Source organism: Gymnogyps californianus, chromosome 2, assembly GCF_018139145.2.
Source record: "Gymnogyps californianus isolate 813 chromosome 2, ASM1813914v2, whole genome shotgun sequence".
In the NCBI taxonomy this organism is placed as follows: Eukaryota; Metazoa; Chordata; class Aves; order Accipitriformes; family Cathartidae; genus Gymnogyps; species Gymnogyps californianus.
This window is the reverse complement of record NC_059472.1, coordinates 129,299,481-129,318,297: the sequence shown is the minus strand read 5'-3', so window position 1 is coordinate 129,318,297 and position 18,817 is coordinate 129,299,481. Positions and strand designations below refer to the sequence as shown.

At 42.4% G+C, this 18,817-nt stretch overlaps 1 protein-coding gene across 7 annotated transcripts in view; it reads left to right on the top strand.

Annotated features, from left to right (window-relative positions):
• The window catches only part of CHN2 (chimerin 2), a 164,422-nt gene that overhangs the window by 131,049 nt on the left and 14,556 nt on the right, over positions 1–18,817 (top strand). For 2 of the 7 annotated variants that reach the window (XM_050892005.1, XM_050892001.1), the window contains exons 1-3: positions 9,154–9,446; positions 15,307–15,391; positions 17,827–18,000. In XM_050892005.1, coding sequence (XP_050747962.1) covers positions 9,189–9,446; positions 15,307–15,391; positions 17,827–18,000 — 517 coding nt within the window. In that variant the 5' untranslated portion in view covers positions 9,154–9,188. Of the gene's footprint in view, positions 1–9,153; positions 9,582–15,306; positions 15,392–17,826; positions 18,001–18,817 lie in introns of those variants that run through there. The other 5 variants (XM_050892004.1, XM_050892002.1, XM_050892006.1 and 2 more) reach the window with 3 other exon arrangements.

Here is an 18,817-nt window from a genome sequence, read left to right as displayed (position 1 = left end):
CTCGTGAACAGGGTGACATTCCTTGAAGCTTGATGGAACAGAAGCACATATTTCACAAATGGGTAAGCTGTAAACACCGTATGCTCCCACCTCAGGGGAACACGTCCTGGGACACGGAGGCATTCATGGATATACAGCTGAGCTCAGACGAGTCGTAAGATAGCCATGGCTGGCCTAGCACCAAAACCAGTGATCCCCTCCATGCCACAGTTCCACTTATGCACGTTGAAAATGGTTCCCTATTGCCGTCTTTTTTTTTTGCCATGCAATTCATGAAGGATAATGAAATAGAAGTTCACAGTCAAAAAGCACAGCATTTTTATAAACCTAGCATTTCTCCTTTTTTTTGGTAAAGTGCAATGGCTCAGGCTTGTTAAAAAGTATTCTTTCAACTTGAAAACGTGTTGTGTTCTTATTTGCTAATTGCCTCCTTTGTGCCCTAAATGACATGGATAATTCCTTTCACCTTGTATTGTCTACCCAGTTTATGTGTTTTTGCAGGAAGAAGTCACAAGATGCTGCAGTGAAAGGGGACAGAAATATTACTAATGCTGGAAAACACTTGATTACATTCCTAGATCCTTGCACTGTGTAGTTTACCTGAAGGTTTCGTGACTGCTGAGCAGCAGTGTGACTCAGTCATGCTGTTTGTAAGTTTGAGACTGAAGCTTTAGAGTTCCTTCACACCACCCAGAAACTGCCAAAACTAGAGAAAAATCCTGTTTGCTGCTTGATGCTGATATTGGCACTGTCCTCCCTGCAAACTGCTTATCATCCCCATCTCCCTGTGAGCGCTAACAGAGCATCACACCGTTGAGAATCCACTCCTGAATTGCTACTGTCCAGGAACAATTTTATAGATTGCCAGTTTTTTAGACAAGATGGTCACCGGTTCATGAATCACTGGTTCACAAATTATTTTTTCTCTTTCACTTACATAAATCTCATCTTTAACCCACATTAAAGTCTCTTGTTTTAAGCTGTCTTGAGCTGGGACAAAACTTAGGGTGCTGCTGTTGGTTCCTGAGACTGCCACAGCATACTTTACATTCTGGCAGCTCTCTCGGCATCGCTTTACAGCTCCTCCAGAGATCAGCTGGCTCTGCCGAGTGGTTAGTGGCTCCGAACATAAATGCCATTGCTGTCTGACTCTGTGGTTTCTGGGAAACTTTCCTGAAGCCTATTTTCCTCCACGTTTTGTCATAATCCCAGGAGGGCGGATTTTTGCTTCTCTATATGAACAGAAGCTCTAACTGTGGTCCATAAGATTCAGCATAGAGCGTATGCTGCAAGGCGGAGTTGGTCTCACTCTGTGAGAAATTTACTCCTACCAGCATATAGTATCAGAACTCAAAGTGAGAAACAGAAGAAATTTCTGTGTTTTATTTTTTGTATTGTATTTATTTTTCTTCTGTTCAGTTTTCCTGTGTACGGAGCAGATAGCCAGTTACTGTATTGCTTTGAGATAACACCTACCTGTAGGGTGTAGTAGTGTTTGAGACAGAGAAATGAGAATTATCCCAAAAGTGAGGATGTAGGTGTTTGTGTATAGTGCTGTGTGTGTGTTTGGGTGTGTAATGAGTCATATGGTCAAACATCCAGGCCTTATGCCCACCAGCTATACAACATAGTAGCTGTATAGCACTGGGATTTATTATCAAGCTCATTCATTTGATGTCCTGACATTAAACAGACTTAATGCAGTCTCACAAAACATGGTCCTCACTTTAACCCTGTGATTGAGCATGGCACCCAACCAGCTCCTTCAATGCATAAGCAGTTATGGTTAATGACAACCCCACACAAGCGAGCTGAAAGGGCCCCGAGGGCAGGACTGCTGCGCTTACGGTGCCTCGAGCCCCTTTCCCATCCTTTCAAGGGCACTGCGCCACGCTCACAGGCGTCACCTTTCTCAGAGGGGATGTTCTTGCCTTCCTCTCTCTCCCCAGACCAGGAAGTAAGCGTGTTTTAACTTCTCCACTTCATTGTGGTAGCTCAGCAGGTTTGGCTCTAGTTCAAGCTCTGCAGTCTCCTTGCAGGGCAATGACAGTTTTAATCAATGGCAAGCTGGCTTTCCTAAACAAAGTGCTGTTTCTTCAGAAAGCAAGGGCTTCATAGCGAAAACAGTAAAAAGATGAACAGGTCATATAGATGTATAGCTTACATGGTGCTGAGCCAGCATCCACTGGGGGTCTGGATAAAAAGTATAATGTTTAGGATATTTTTTTAAATCTCTGTCTCTTGACTAATAGTCCCGTATCTTGCAGAGAGTATGAGTCACTTCCCTCTTAATTCAGAGAGGCCATTGTATATCATATTAAGTTCATTATGTTGCTAGGCTATTTCCTCTGTGGGTGAAATGTTGAAATACTGGCTACCTATATAGTCAGCATCAGAAATTTGTATTAATTACAGACTGATTCCTCTGTAGTTACACTTCTTGAAAAAGTTCATCCAATGAGCCTAAATAAACCTATAAAGGTACATGCAGCTATGTAACAAATGATACAGTAAACTGGTATTCCATGTTTCCAGAGTATGAGTCTTAGCCAGTTCTAAAGTATGGGAAGTATTGATAACCAAAACAAAGTACAGTTATTATTCTATAATTACTTATAGATATGGTTGAGGCTGATAAAATAAATGATTCTTTAATTTATTCTGAAATTGACTAGATAATAGAAAAGTAGAAATAGAGTTCAGAGAGAGATTAATCTTACCTAATTTTGAATATCTTAAAGTAAGCGATCTGTTTCTACCTGAGTCATCTAATTTCCTTATATGATCCATAAATGAGCTACAAGAAGGCAATTCAAGCTCACCCATTTTAAACTTGATCTGTCATAGAAGAGGATGAATCACTGTCTAGGGGTTTCTTTTTTTCTTCTTTGGCTACAAAGAGAGACCAGATTACTGTTTTAGATTAGACACCTGCCATCCCTCCCTCCCTCCATCTATCCTTAAATGTCTATTTGTTAGAAAAATACTCTGTTAGTTTTGTTGTCAGCAAAAACAACATCATCATTGACAGAATAACAGGATCACTGCAGATTTTTTTAATTTTTGTTTGCCGACAGACCAGATGTTATCATAGACACACTTTAATTTGTAGGTGTGATAACAGGACTCATTCTCGTACATTGCAGTCAGTCAAATTCAGTCAATCAATCACGTGTGTTGTATCCACGCAGAGAACAAGAAGTAATTCAGAAATAAACTCAGTGCAGTTTCCCTGAGAAAGCCCTATTTGCAGAGGAAGTGGCTCCTGCCAGCCCCGCCGTGGGGGACCTGGTGCTCCTCTTCCTCCGTGGCAGCAGCAATGGCAGCGGTGTCTGGTTCTGCTCTCATCTGCCCTGCTTAGCCCTCACGCCCCCGCTCTTCCATCCCTCTGCTACCATTTGGGTCATGAATATTAAGCACAGAGGAGAGGCTCAGGAACTTGGCCAGGAAAACGTCATTAATAACCTTGACAAGTATGGAGATAGATTGGGAAGGATAAAGGAGAGAGTGGGAGGAAAGGAAGTCGAGGCAATAAATAGGCTAGATCTGCTGTTACCATGTTAATCTCTACAGGGTTATTCGGGGAAATCACTGAATTAGTTCATCCTATACCTAGATCCTTTCCTTATTTCTGGACAATTTCTTCCTTGATACCAACAATGTATTTGTAATACAATGCATGTTTACTACAGTTTACAAAAATGAGAAGTCAAAATACTATTTCAGACATATTAAATACAATGGCGGATGTGAAATACACAGCTTAACGCATTAAGTGATACAGTTGCCTGACAACATAAAAGGTTTTAGTCCACCCATTATTTTTTTAATTGGAGATGACTATGTAATTGCATACCACTTGATGTAACCTCCAGTTGTTGCTCCAAAATAGACAATAGTTTATTATATTAATACTCTATAAGAGGCTTACAGCAACTATGATTTTTAATAATAGTCTCGCTAGTGCCTTCCTGATTCTACAGCATTTCAGCTTTGGCTGTTGTATTGTTTGGTTCACTACATTGTTTTGAGAAAAATAATCATGATGTGTACAGAAAAATCTGTTTGAGAAGGATTTAGAAAGGGGATCTGAAGTTTCAGGGAGATTATATTTCCATTTGCTGTAGGTAAATTATGTCTTTTATCTGCGGGGGAGGAGATCGAATACCCTGTCAGAAAGAAGTGCATATAAATGACAACTGGTCACTGCGATGCTGATAAACAGTCAATCACATTAATTTAGGAGATGTGTAAAGATTAAAATTTTAGTAACTAACTTCAGAGCATTTACTGCAGGAGTCCTCCTAAGTGAGCAGTCCCTTTTGCTCTGAAGTGGTTATCCTCAAAAGATAGGTGTGGTTGGTGGTGATGGAAGTGCACCCAGGCTCTCCAGAACAGGAGCCCAGTGTAGATAATCTGCTGCCATAAACACTTATGCATATTGTTGACAGCTCCTCAGGCTCATGATTTGCAGAGGGACTGGTGGTTATTAAAAAAAAGCAAGCTAAAACTCTGAGGAGTGAAAAGCAAAACTATAGATATATCTTAATCCTTTAAAAAAACCTGCGGTGCTTTTTTTTTTTAATGACAGTGTCAAGTTTACTGAGCTCCAGCTCACCTGAAAGGAAGTTTTGTGCTGGAGATGAGAGACTGTTGGGTTTTCAGTGGGCAAGACAGCACCCCTGAGGAGTCCAGAGGGACCTGCATTCGGGGCAAACTCTCAGCGATTGCAGTTGGAGCTCTGTTGAACAGAGGAGGGTGGCAGCCAATTAATGCTAATTATTTTTGTCTATTTTTGATTCCCTGGGAGCAAGTAGATTGTGTTCCCCCCAAAAGCAAACTAGAGAGCAGCAGCAGCCCTGCTGTTTCAGTGCAGTCTGAGTCCTTTCCTAACCCCAAGCTTCGTGTCGTGGAGCTTCCCGCTCTGCTCACCTCCGCAGTCTCTATTCACCTAATTGACGTCAAGAGCCTTCCCGCCAGAGGGAGGGTTTCTTAGGAAAGTGGGTTTTGCAAGATCAGGTAGGCAAGCGCCACTCTGCAGGCATCGTGCTCTGCTTCATGTTCAGCACGTTTTCTGCTTGGAGCTTGTTTCCTCCCACTGTTTCAGCAGCACAGAAGCCTTTTAGTGGCAGCTGCCGGTGCCATGGCAGTGGGAGGCACGGGCTGGCAGCATTGTGGTATTGGCGAAGGCCTTTGGCTGACTAGCCTCCACCACCATTTCCCCTCTGTGCCTTGTGTTTTGCTAAGAGCCAACTTCTTTGGCGTTGTCTCCTGAGCGCATCGTGGGAAGAGCTCCGTGGGAGAAAACCAGGAAAAACCCAATAGCTGCAAGATTCCTGCACCGTGTGTCATCTCCACAGCGTGTTTGCAATTGAGCAAACATAATCTGTCTGGCAAATTACCGAGTATGCTATGCCTGCAAGGAAACAGGCCTCTCTTTGACCTATGACTGTATCTATGTGCAGTGTTAAGTATATTTAGTTAGAGATCAGTCATGCATTTGTCACAATCCTCATCACGGAGCAATTTTCCTTTCGCTTGTGGTGTCGTCCAAGGAGACATGCCTGTGCCGCTCCTCTGCCTGCTGTAGTTGTGCCCTTTGGCAGGTAGAGCAGCAAGCCAAGGACCTGCCACTCAATACCCCCTCCCTGCCAGCCACGGGCGGGCATGGCGGCGGCTGGGGGAGAGGAGCCATCGCTCGTGCAGCGTCTCTTCCCGGCATGCTGGAGCTGGCACGGAGGAGCCAGGCAGCATGCGAAGTTCCCCCGGTGCTTGCTGCCAGTGAGTCCTCAGCCCTGCCCACACGACTACAACAGAAATCATGCCACATGTACAAAACCGAAAGCTTTTCATGCTACAATTTGTTCTTTCCTACCCCTGAGGCCTTTGTTAGCAAACAAGACACCAGTGTTTGAGGGGAGAGACAATGGTGTGGTTCAGCTGGCTCTGCGAAGGCATGCTGGAAATGGCGCAACAGCTGAGTCCGCCCTCTTCCCCCTCCCTTTTTAATTTTATTATTCTGGTTCAGTGACATTTATTTTGCTGTAAATGCCCAATTTGCTATACAGTGCATGTGTTTTACAGAGAGACTAGTAAACTGAAATCATATGTTATGCAGAAATCCTTTGGTCTGAAAATGCAGACAACCCATATTTGCCTTTCAGCCTTCACTAGCTTAGACGTTCAGTGACAACCAGCAGTAATATTTTTAGCCACTGGCGTTCTCCTCCTTAGCTGCAGGCTAACTTGCTAACTTGATCAAGAGATGCTCTTTAGATGAGTTGACACCATGTGCAGTAAATTTTGTATTAAAAAGAAAATGGATAAAAGAAAGCACTGGGGTTGGCCTACGGTATCAGTATGTTGGAACTCGTTGCTGCTGAGAATTTGTCATTGCTGCTGTTTGCATTATATTTAGAGAGGGAAGGGGTTATATATGTGGTCCAGCTCATCTCAGTTTTACAGCACCATTTTAGACACCTAACCTGATAGGGCTTTGTATGATTAAGCTTCTTAAGAGGACGCACTCACTGTTGGCCTTCTGTACACATCGTGTGTTTGCAAGGGATCCCATTAAGCAACTGTCTAAACAGGGCCCAAGGAAGGCAGAAAAAGCAACCTAGGGGATAAATAAAATTTCATACATGATAAACAGTAAATACTGATCTGCCTTAGTCATATGATCTAGTTTGGCTGAGTTCTCCTCCTCCAAGTCTATTAAGTTTAATGCTTCTGTGTGAACACTCAGAGTTTCCATTAAATGTAGTACTGTATGTCTGATCCCAGGATGACACTCTGATACTCCAAAAATAGTTTAATAAATAGAAATTCCAAGATGTATCATCATAAGCTTGTAGCTTGAGTATCAAATCTGCCATGTTATGTAAAAAATATTGGTTATATAATGGGATTTTTATCAGTCTAGTGACATAAACACAAATATTAGAGCATTATTAGGAAACCGACCTCTCTCTGACTTTGGATCTGTTATGCTGGAAGTCAGAGAGAAAGTGGCTTATGTATATATGGGGATTTAGATGCTGTAGCTTCAGAGGTGTCTAACAACTCAGTGCTAGTTTGGGGGTTTTGTTCCAGATAAATGTAAATACATTTAAAATGGTACTGAGGAAAGAAACTGGAGCATGATAAGAATTTCAAGCTGCTCCAAAGTCCCCTTCATGATGGCCCAAACTGAAGCCATTGCTGCTGATGGCATCAGAAGTGTCCCTAAAACCAGTGCTCCTCATCTCTTGAAATACGTGGAGATCTGGGGAGCTATAGTCTGTCTTTATCTGCTGGAAAGCAGATAAAGGTCCTGAGCTGGCAGAAATTGGGACTCACTAGTGGGAGGACATATGGAAGAGCAGCAGGGATTTCCTCCAGGCAGAGCAATGTTCATACATGCATCACAGACGGTTGTCACCGGTGGTCAGGTAGCAGTGCCAAGCCCTGGGGAAAGGCCGGGCAGACAGCAACTTGCTCGGGGAGCAATGGGGTCGTGTGGAAGTCCTCCCTACTGGGGAGCAGAAGCTTTGGAGTATGGGAGCACGTAAAAAGAGGTGCTGTGAGTTACCTGGAAAAGAAAGGAATTAAGTACGATATACATAGAAGTAAGTGCATGGCTTTATAACTGAGACGCTGATTTTGCAGGTTGCACAACTTCTTGAAAACCCTAAGTAGGGCACTATCTGAAATTGCACGGCCTGATGTTACTGACGGCCGACCATCTGTCCCCATGGGCTTTCAAATCAGGAGAGCATCGCTTTTACTAAGAGCAGGCAGTCTGTACGGTGGAGGTTTTAGTAAGTAAAATAGATGAACCTTCAGACTTTTCAGCCTGAGGTGAAAGCAGACTGAAAAAATAGAGGCAAGTTCAACTTCACAAGTTCAACTTCACATGTTAACATAAGTGAATTAAACACTTTAATTTCTCATATTTTCTGGGTAAGTTGAAGTGGGGCAGACTGTAAAAGGCTGATGTGGTCTTTAGTGTCTCTAGTTCAAAGAGGCAGTTTTCCTAATAGTGCTGGTAACCCCCCAGTTTGCTCTGTCACAGCATCTCGAGCGTTAGACACACCTTAGAGAATTAAATCTCACAGTGCTCTGCCAAGCAGGTAACGTCCTCTCATGTGTGGAGAATGGGCATACTCACTAAGGGAGCAGGAGAGGGGAGCTGGAGGGAGGGAAGCCGGTGGGGAGGGAGCACTGAATATGCTTCCCAGGGGACGCTCAGTGTCACACATCTTCTGTGTCCTGGGACAGGGAATTACCTGCCCAAAAAGAAGTGAATCCGGTGCCCAAAGTAACACTGCAAGCTGTAGCGCAGACTGGTCAGGGTCCAGATCCCTCCTGTCCCTGGTCTTTAACTAGAAACCAGTTCCCCCCCCCCCCCAAATCTACAGATGCACATAACCAGAGCAAAGGACAACTGCTCTTGCTACCTTGCAGACCCTGTTCTGCAAACAGGGCTGTGCGCATGGGCTTCCTACATCCATGTGAAGCTCCCCTGCTGCCTTCACCCACATGCTGCACAGGGCTCAGGGGTTTCCTGGCCTGCGTTGTCCCAGCTAGGCTCTCAGCTTTCCCCGACAGTGAGCTAGCTCCGTGCTACCAAGTGCATACTGACAAAATGCTCTAGTTTAAAACATGGCATAAAAGTGCTATTAATGCTTGCAGTGCTGCTGGATTTTTCCCCTTGTACAGGATATGAAAAAAAAAAATTTTTTTAGCCCTGTAAGATTAAACAGTCAGCATGGTTTTAAGGGCTTAATCTGCTGGCATGCAGACTGCTGGCTGATAAGTCTCCGAGTCTGAGCGTAATTGGATGCAGCATCGGATTCAGTTGTGTGGGCTTTCCTGGGGCTTTTTGTTTGTTTGTTCATTTTTAACACACTGCGGAGTTGAAGCGATCTGTCCCTGGAAATGCCTTTGGGCGTGAAGCTGTAACCCTGTGTGTCCGTGTCCGTCTCTCCCCCCCCCCCCCCCCCCGCCCACCCCCGGCCGGTATTTCTGCAGCACCTAGCTGGAGACCACCGCTCGGGGAGGGTGGTGGGGGAAGGTTGCTCAGTGTATGAATTCGGGCTATTGTTTGAGGCACACATCTGCCTTAAGAAATCGCACGGCACAGGCCGTTACTTATTCAGATGCAGAAGCTCCTTCCGTCCCACAAGACGGCCCATTCAAGTCACATGCCAGAGGTCTCGGCAGAATGGGCTGCAGCTGCTTCAAATCTGCTGTCTAACATCAGAAGCAGTTGGACAAACTGTACCGCACTGACTACAGTCAGGCTCCCAGGCGCCGAGGAAGACAGGGAAAAGATTTGGGATCCCAGTGCTATGTTCTCGGAGGATCTGTGGCTGGAAAATGAGAAAAACTGTGCCGTTGTTCACAAGTCGAAGCGGGGAAGGAAGCGCCAAGAGCTCCTGGCCGTGGCCCTCGGGGTGAAGGTGGGAGTCAAGGGGGCACTTTTGTGGCAACCTCTGAAACTCTTTGCCTATTCACAGATCACCTCCTTGGTCAGAAGAGCAGCCTTAACTCAAAATGACAACCACTTCAACTATGAAAAAGCACACAATTTTAAGGTAAGCACAACTTCCTATTATTTTCGGCTAAAAAGTTCTGTTTAGATGCCTCACATTTTATTTCTTGCTGTGATGGGGTTTTCACACACCCATCTATACTAGCTCTGAGAAAAGTATTGAAAAAAGCATTTTTCCTTCTACTTTAAGTTCCCTTGATTGCATTCTTAATATGCTGTTACATAGGCACTTAATCCAAATAACGGTTTTGCTACTCACTACACTACTTGACTGGCATTTTAGCTCTTTTTGCCCAGATTCAGTTTTTTGTTCAGAAACGAAGTACTTCCTATTGATTGTCTTCATCTTAAACCATTTTATCTTATTCATTTTTAAATGAGAAAAAGGCCCCTTTTCAATATGTAGCTATTATCAGAACCCAGTAGCATTTTACCAGCAAACATTTTGGACCATTTCTGTTTTCAGAAGAAGTTGAGGGAGCTCGGGTGCTCCCTAACAATAAAGCAGAGCACAGCGGTGGTATTGTCTCCTAGCTTTTGTTCCACCACCATATGCTAAGGAAATGCTCTCAGAGTCCCACTGAGCTATAGGATCTGAGCTTGTGTTTGCTTGTCAAACTAAACCAAATAGCTGGACAAACACAAGGATGTTTAAATGGATCATCTTTTTGCTGTCTTATACACACAAAATCAGATTCTTAGGGTTTTTTTCCCCAAGTGCTGTGTCTGGCATGCTGCAGCAGGGAAGTGACTCAGCTTTGGAAACGGACCTTCCAGGCAGCTTGTACTAAATCGTTTTGCCGAAAGGACTGTGCTGATCTCAGTGTATGCCAGCCAGTTACCGTATCTAATGCTGTCAAATTGGGGTGTGATGCTTATCGGGATGGATACAGAGAGAATAAGAGGCAGTAACAAGACAAGAAAGGAATGCATCTCAGCTTTGAAACCTCAGTTTACTTAATGCTCCTTGAGGATGTTGATCTGGGTCACTGTCAGAATAGTTCAACTCATTAGCAGAAAGAGAATTTTCTGATACTCATCTCAGGCCTGTCAAAAAAGGAGAAGCACTGATTAAAATGATTTCACGGATTTCCTGGTTTAGCAAAAAAGCTTCGCTTCTTATTTTTCTACATATTCTGCCATGAAGACATTGCTCTCCTCTGCAGTGCTTCTGGTATAGTTGGTAAATCAATAATTTAATATTAGTGAGCAAAGCAAATAGCAGCATCCCTCTTCTCATTCCCCCTCCTTGACCCAGTCTACAGAAAAGTCAATATTTATCTCACTGATCAGCACTGAAGGAAGTATGGGAAATACTCTGTGTTTTCTTGCTTGATTAAACCAGCTTTCATTCTTTCTGGGTTTTGCCCTCATTATCATTTTAATATCAAAACTATTTTAGTTTAACTAGAAAATATTTTCTCATGACTGAGACTTTTTTCCACTTTGACCCATGCATTCTTTCCTCTTCAAAATTCCCTTGTTTTGGCTTTGATTTATAATTGGACATGTGCCCAGTTAACTTTGCATTTGCACAATCTAGCTGTTGTACAATCTCTGTTCCTTTCTGTTTCAAAAGAGTCATGGTTTAACTGGAAAATCACATGATTAAATATATATGTATTCAAAAGCTTGACAGCAGAAAATTACTGTTTTATCCTATTAAAGGCAATAAAAAACTTAGGGAAGAAACATTAAAAAAAATAAATTGTCCAGAAAGGCCAGTCAAAAGTATTACATTTACTTAAGGAACAAATATGTTCACTATGCAAATACAGTTAGTTTTCCAAAGGAGTATATTAAAACATGTCTAGTTGAATAAAAAATGTGGATAGAATGCTTAGAGTAGAATATTTAGATTTAAAAGATGGCTAAATTAAAGCCTAGTATCTTTAATATATTCCATATTCATTACATAAAAGGGTTAAGAAATTATTTAAAAGAGAAAGAATGGCTTTATGGGTCTTGGGGCAAAATTCTTAATGGCTTTTGACAGCACTCAGGCTATGATGATATGGGATTTATCTGAAGGAGAACGCTATTTTGCAGACATTCAAAGAGTTGTCTTCCCCATTTTTAAGTGAATACTGACATGTATTGTATCATTCATCTCAGTTCTTAGGGACAAAGGTTACGTGTCACAGTGTCCATCATAATCATGTCATAGGCAATTCTTCATGAACAAACAGACACTCTTTAGCTCTTGTCCTTTAGCCATGAAGAATCTTAAAAATGAAGGGCACATTTTTAGCGAAGCTGATGAGATTTTTGTAGATCTTTCTTACACCAAAGATCTTACCGACTAGAAAAGAGAAGGAACAAAAGGAAGAAATAGACTCAAGGCACAAATTCAGAGCAAGGATGGATCTCCCTCCATCCTTTCCAAGCTACTATAAAAATTAAAAAGAAGCGCTGGAGTTTGGAGAGTGAGGGTGCCAGGTTACGCCATTCTGAGCATCCGTGCATTCTCCTTCAGCCTCTCTTCCAAATTTCAAGGCACTCAAGGCAAATGAACAAAAAAAGATTTAGGATCCAGACTGATTTGTTAAGCTGGGTTCATCCTAGACACACAACACAGTCACACAGATTTAGGTTTGGAGCTGGCGTCTGTCTGGCGGGACAACTTTGCATAAGCCAGTGTAGACGTACCGTTATTCAGGAAAGAGAATAAATCTCTGAAGCTCTGTTTAGAAAAACACAGAGGTATTTCTGTAACTATGTGGGCGTCAGCCTAACTGGATCGCAAAGTCCTCTTGCATCTCGTTACAGTTAGGATCCAGCAGGCTCTTTGGGATGTGCTTTACCTTCCAACTTCAGTGGGGTCCCAGCTGGTGGTGAGGTCACCTCATGCCCGAGGGCAGCAGCGTGGAGTTTGGGGATGCTCCACGTGTTTTGTTCTAGGCTGGGAATTCATGAGAGGGCCTCTGTGCTGCTTTAAGTGAGCGAATACAGCTGAATAACGTGCATTTACCACAATATTGTGCCTTTTTGCCACTATGGCATGGGCAAATCCCGTTTGCAGGGGGGCTAGTGGAGTAAAGGCAGCTGATTATGGACAAGTCAGAAGATCGCTGGGCGAAAGGAGGCTCTGGGATAAATTTCCCCTTGTGTTAATCATTGCAGATAAACACTGCTTCTGGGAGGCAAAGGGTTTGGGGGAGGCATTTTTTACAGACATCATGAAGATTATGTGTATGTATTTAAATAAAAATAACAGCAGAGTCAGCTTTTCTTCCCTGCAAAGAGCTCAGGTTCAGCAGGAGTCCACCAGAGAGTACAAACGCGCATGTATTCAGGCGATAGTCTGAAAAATCTCTTATTTTCTTTGGATGCAAATAGAAAAGTCTTCAAACTCAGTCAGAGAAACAACAAAATTGTCTCAGAAACAGCACCATACAATGCCAATAAAAAACATGCGTTTCAATTCAAGGCAATTTTTAGTTTGTTTCTGCAATAGTGCTTAAGGGATTATTTTGTTTTGCCACTGTATTGGCACTCCTTGACTTTGGTCATAGTTTCTCCCTCTGTGAACACAGCTCAGACAGACTAAAACTGCATGAGATAGCACTTGTGGGGGGAATTCTGCCGTTTGGAAGCAAGGGCACCAGAGGGCTGAAGGGCAAAGGTGAGAGCACAGGAAAGCAGTAAGAGACACGCAGTGTAGTATTGGGTGAGATTGTCCAGCAGAGAAGAGAAGATGAATGTAAGAAACAACTTTTCATTGAAAGAGCTGGAAAGGAAATAGAGTGAGTATGTTAGGAGTTAGACATTGTGGAAAGAAGATGAAAGACTGAACAAGAAAAGTACAGTGCGTAGTCTGAAACATCATGTTTTTGGCTTGTATGAAGAAATGCTTCCCTGTAAATTCTTCTTAGAAGTTGGAATTATGTGTTGACTGTAGCCCAAGCAGCCCGAGCCTATCCTGTGTGTACACAGAGAGGTCTTCTGAGACTGCAGGATGGGGTAGGGACCAATAATAAATAGATCTTGATCATGCTTCCAAAAATCTAAGCCCAGGCCATTTGTAATGATGCAGTTACAAAGAATGGGGCAAAATCTAAAAGCCCATCTCAAAAACCTAAGACCTGCTGTTACTTCTCCTTCTTTAAAACAGAGATGAGGCCAATCTTGCAGGCAAAATTCCCCTTTACCATTCAAAAGCATTGTGTGCAAGCTTCGGGCTGCGTTTGAGTGTTGTGTTCATAAGAACAGATTTCCTTCATTATTTCTTTAAAATTAATGGCAAGCCATAAAAGACTTAGTTCAAAGCTGCATCTTAAGAGATTTTTTCCACCTTCATGTAGAAACTTTTGAAGATCTCCCTTTTTCAGTTAGAGATAGCAACTATTTCCCTGTTTCAGCTTGACCAGAAACCAAGACTCACTTTTCTCAGGGCATTTCCGTTGGGAACTTGCCATTTGAGCTAAAATGGAGATCCGTGAAAAACTGAAGTGAATGAATAAAGAGAGCTAAACCTTTGAGGGCCACCAAGCTGAAGGGAACAAGGGAAGTGTGCACAGTCAGCACTTCTCAGATGGACCCCTTAGTCAGCGTTGATGACTGTTTCCCATTGATGACAGGAGAGATCAAGGAATAATCAGCTACCATTTTCTAAATATGCCACAGCGAGATCAGCTGAAATAAGCTTTATGTAAAGTGAGCAAGTACGCCCCAAATACCCTAGCAACTGTGATGAACTTTAAATGTGAAATGGTGTGGTTTTAAAAATCCTGAATGAGCTTTTACAGCCATTTCTCATGAGGTTAGCTTTTGTAAACTGCTGCAAAGCAGAAGACATAGTTAGCTCTCTTCCCACAGCAGATGATTTTCACCCACAATTAAATGCAGGTGCAGACCTACTAATTATGTGGTTATCAGTCTAAAAATGGTAAAGATGCAGGCATAATTAGTTGTATCTGTAGTTTTGTATCCACTGAAGGTCACATAGAGCATATGCCTGAATCTCAGGTCACCAGCTGATGTTAGGTACAGCCATTTACCCCCACTAAAAGCCATGTCTGAAATTCATGCTACCACCCTGCAAAATAAAAGAAGATGAAATGAGATCATGAAAATCAGATCATTACCCAACCGCTGCCTGGAGTGGCTGCACAAATCATTCATCCCTGATACAAATTTACAGCAATCACCTTGAGTTTTGTTCGGTGTTGTTGCACAGAAGCGCACATGTAACACCATAGTCGTAGTGCGTTCAAACCTGAGTGGTGCTCTTAGAACATGGGTCTTACACCAGATCTGTGGTCACACACGGTTATGGGGAACCAAAACGTGGTGCATTTGAAGGGGCTTTCTGTCACTGCATTTTCCCTACTTTCAAGTGATCTGTTGAAGAGCATTTGAATCTCAGAAACATTCCTGTTTTGTTTGAACTAGTCAAATAAAAGCACTGACTACAGTTCCTTGGATTATTAGTTTTACTTTTTTCTCCTTTGATTAGTGAACCTGGTTTCCTGCCCTCTGCTATAGCTAAAATGTCAGCTAGCAAAAATGATTTGTTTTCGGTGTCGTACACAGCCCAGTTCTCTGTTATGTTAAGCCTATTGAAAGATAAACTTCAAGATCAAAGCAAATTTCTGTCCCCATGGCTTATTTCATCTAGACTTTGGAAAGATGTGGGCACTGTGTGCTAAAGATTTACTCCTACTGAGTCTTCTGTTGTTTATCCATTTCAGTTGTTCCATCTGTCAGACCATCTGCCTCCCAATGACCCCATTTCTTTTTTTTTTTTTCCCCCGTTTGTATTACAGGTCCATACGTTTCGAGGTCCACACTGGTGTGAATACTGCGCCAACTTCATGTGGGGTCTCATCGCTCAGGGAGTGAGGTGTTCAGGTAGCCCTTCAACATTTTCTGTCATTCTCTTGAAATGCTCAGACATCTCTCCCTGCAGGAGGGGGGATAGGGATTACTTTACAGAACAAGGCAAGAAATCCTCCCACACAAGTTGGAGCGTTGTCATTTTCCCCATTAGCTGGTTTAGAAATGAAGCCACCAGCCCTTGGTCGCTGAGGGTGACATCCTTTCGGTAGTACCTTGGTCATGTGTGTGCCTTGGTGTGTACATTAAGAACTGATCTTTATGGTGAAGTTATCCCTGAATGTTTTTATGTCTTAAGAAACAAGCCCTGGAAATGGCAGAGCCAGCCAGCAACTAGGCTTCATAACTCATCTTTTTGCCACCAGTTGCTGAGAAGTGCCCTTGTCCGCAAAAAGAGTGTCACGTGTTTCCCATAAAAATAGCATACATTGCTGCAAGCCTGAAGTATCCCACCTCGAGAGAAAGCAAAAAATACGACCTTCATTTTCCTAGCAGGATTAGTTTTCTCGTGCCTCTATAACTGTATTAGCATTTTAATAGTGCTTTAATTATTTTAAATTTGTGTGTTCTTTTCTGAAAAATAATCATCTTGGAAAAATGCAATAATCATCACATCATGAGCTTTTGGATTCAGCAAGTGAAACAGCATTTGGTGCATTGCAAATGGGGTTTCATAACTTCTTTCTACAGACCTTCAGTCCCTTCCATGTCTCACCTGAATATGCTTCTGTCTTACCTCTCCCTGCCCTGACCTCCAGGCATTCTTGATCTCAGACCAGCACCGAACACATCCGACCCTGACATCTGCCTTTCATGGGTAGAGGAGGTGGTTGTTACCTAAAATTTAGACAGCAGTTTGAAGGATCAAAATACCGTTCACAAATGCACAGTTTTAATAAGTGCAGTCTCAGCTCCTGCTACATCTTGTCTGCCTGTAGATGAATAATGGTAACACAAAGCATATGAAAAGGACATTAAAAAAGAAGAAAATGAATAGTAGTTTGCTTTTTAAGCTATTTGTTCTTAAACACAAGTGTGCAAAAACTGACCTCACTAATGCATAGCACAGTATTTGTTCACATACATAAAATATTAAACTTATGAAAAGGCTTATTTATTTAGTATGAAACATAATACTCTCCCTCATTAAATTACCAACATTTAACTCTTAGTAGACAGATGCATTTGGATTTAACTTCACATGCTTGGAGAACAGCACTGAAAACAATACAGGGAGGATCCTAACTGCAGCTGCTCACATTTGTTTAGATTTCGCAGAACAATAATGTATTATGCAGTAATAACTGTATGGAGAAACACACAAAAACCCCCCCAATTCCATTAAATGTGTAGGTGTGTTTGTAGTGATTATATGATTTTGCTTGATTAATATTTTATAGAGAATACTACTGAAATGTGCTGCAAGTAATAGAGTCATGTTTACATTTTTAATAGCTAGGGCAGTAAATCAACATGAAAAAACAGTAAGTAACTTGCTAGTGATGATATTAGACATGTTAAGTTATCCCAAAGGGTACCGTCAGTGATGGGCATGACTGAGAAGGCATTAAAACAGGAATCAGAGAGTTATGTGAGATAATGTAATTCACGATGGTGGTGTTTGCTTTACTGAGGCTTATAAATTCATTTGGCTGAATATTTGAATCTATTAGAAAAATTCAATTTGTGGAAATCAAGCAGTGATGTTTAAGTTAATGGAAAGCCACCCATGCAACCAAGAGTAGGATTTGACTCTGGAGTAAGACACCAAGAACCATTTGTAAAATGAATCACTTTTTTACATCATGCCTTTCACAGCATTTTATATGCCTAAACTGACCTACAGACTAAACACAGGGGACACTTTAGTCACCAGTGATATGATGAGACAGGGATGGGGAGGCTGCTGATGTGGCAGAGCGAGCCAAAATGCGACACTGCAGGAACGTGGAAGGGGAAGGGAGGCACGCTAGCTCAAAGCACTGTCCCAGTTTGAGTGCTCAGGTGAATCTTAGGTCCTTCGCCCATTAGCAGCACTAAGCCACAAGCTGGCCAGCTGAAGACAGTCATTACTGTGCTAATTTTATAAAAGGCTAAACTAAAATACCCAGAAGTTAAGTCTCATGCGTTCAAATGCAACACCTAGAGCTACACGTCTGGCAGTGAACTGACCCAGACCCCATCAGCAGTCACCTCCAGCTCAGAGGGGTGTGAGGGACATCCAGAGCTTTTATAGCTTTTTAACAACTCTGCTGGAGTTCACTTTGCCCAGCATAAGTTTTTTACAGATTTCCATGCTCAGCTTTCTCATCTCCATCTTATTTATTCTAGCTTTGCTGACTGATGGGGAAATTATGCCCCTTTCTTGATGTGGCCTAAGGAAATAAATTGTTAGACAAGACCTATCGGCATTAGTATTAATTAATTAACCTGGCTAACTTTGTTTACAGACTGCGGGTTGAACGTACATAAGCAGTGCTCCAAATACGTGCCCAACGACTGCCAACCAGACCTCAAGAGGATAAAGCGAGTCTACTGCTGCGATCTCACCACACTAGTGAAAGCCCACAATACCCAGAGGCCGATGGTTGTGGATTCATGCATTCGAGAGATCGAAGCAAGAGGTTCGTGTGCTTAGGAAAGCAGCAGACACAACTGAAGATGACTTGAAATACGTGCTAAGCTAGGACAGGGTAGTATGCTCATGCACACTGAAGACAGGATGAGAGAAGGGTTTTTTTAGTGTAGGTGATATACTGCTTTGTATTAGCTAGTAAAATTAAGTCATGGCATTTCATAATGCAATTTCCTGAAATGCTTTCTGAAAACATGTCAAAACATGTATTACGTTACACTTCTGAAAGGGGTGAACTTTAAAGTGAACTTTAAGTTCATATTTATGTGTCTTTTTTCATTATTTTCTTTTAACATACCTAGGGACACTTCCAATTTCAGAGTAATCAGTTTAAATCAAATCCCTTATTAATAACCTTTCCGGACATTATGGGCAAGAGAACACAAGTGACTGGAAGTGACTCAGACAAGTGAGATCACAGACTGTGGTGTTTTGTGGTAGGTCACAAACTGCGCAAGGTTTTGCATGGTGCTCAGCTACTGACTGATGGGTACCGTGGCTCAGGCAGCATGTCACAGCCAAAACTCCAGCTTGTGACAGGCTTTTGGTATGCAGAAGCATGCCAGATGATTGAAGAAATACCATATCCCCTCCAAGACAACGCAGTAATGATCACGTATTTTTGCTTTGGATAGCAAATGTGTATGTCGTGCTGCCCAATAAGCCAAATTTCCCTGTTAGTCGTAGCTTCAGCACAGGAATCTCATAATGTTGAATTCATGGGATCCCAGTAATCTGCATGGCAACACACTGATACTAGCCGTAGGGATTTCAAAGCCATCTACTGAAATGAATCAAAGATTTAC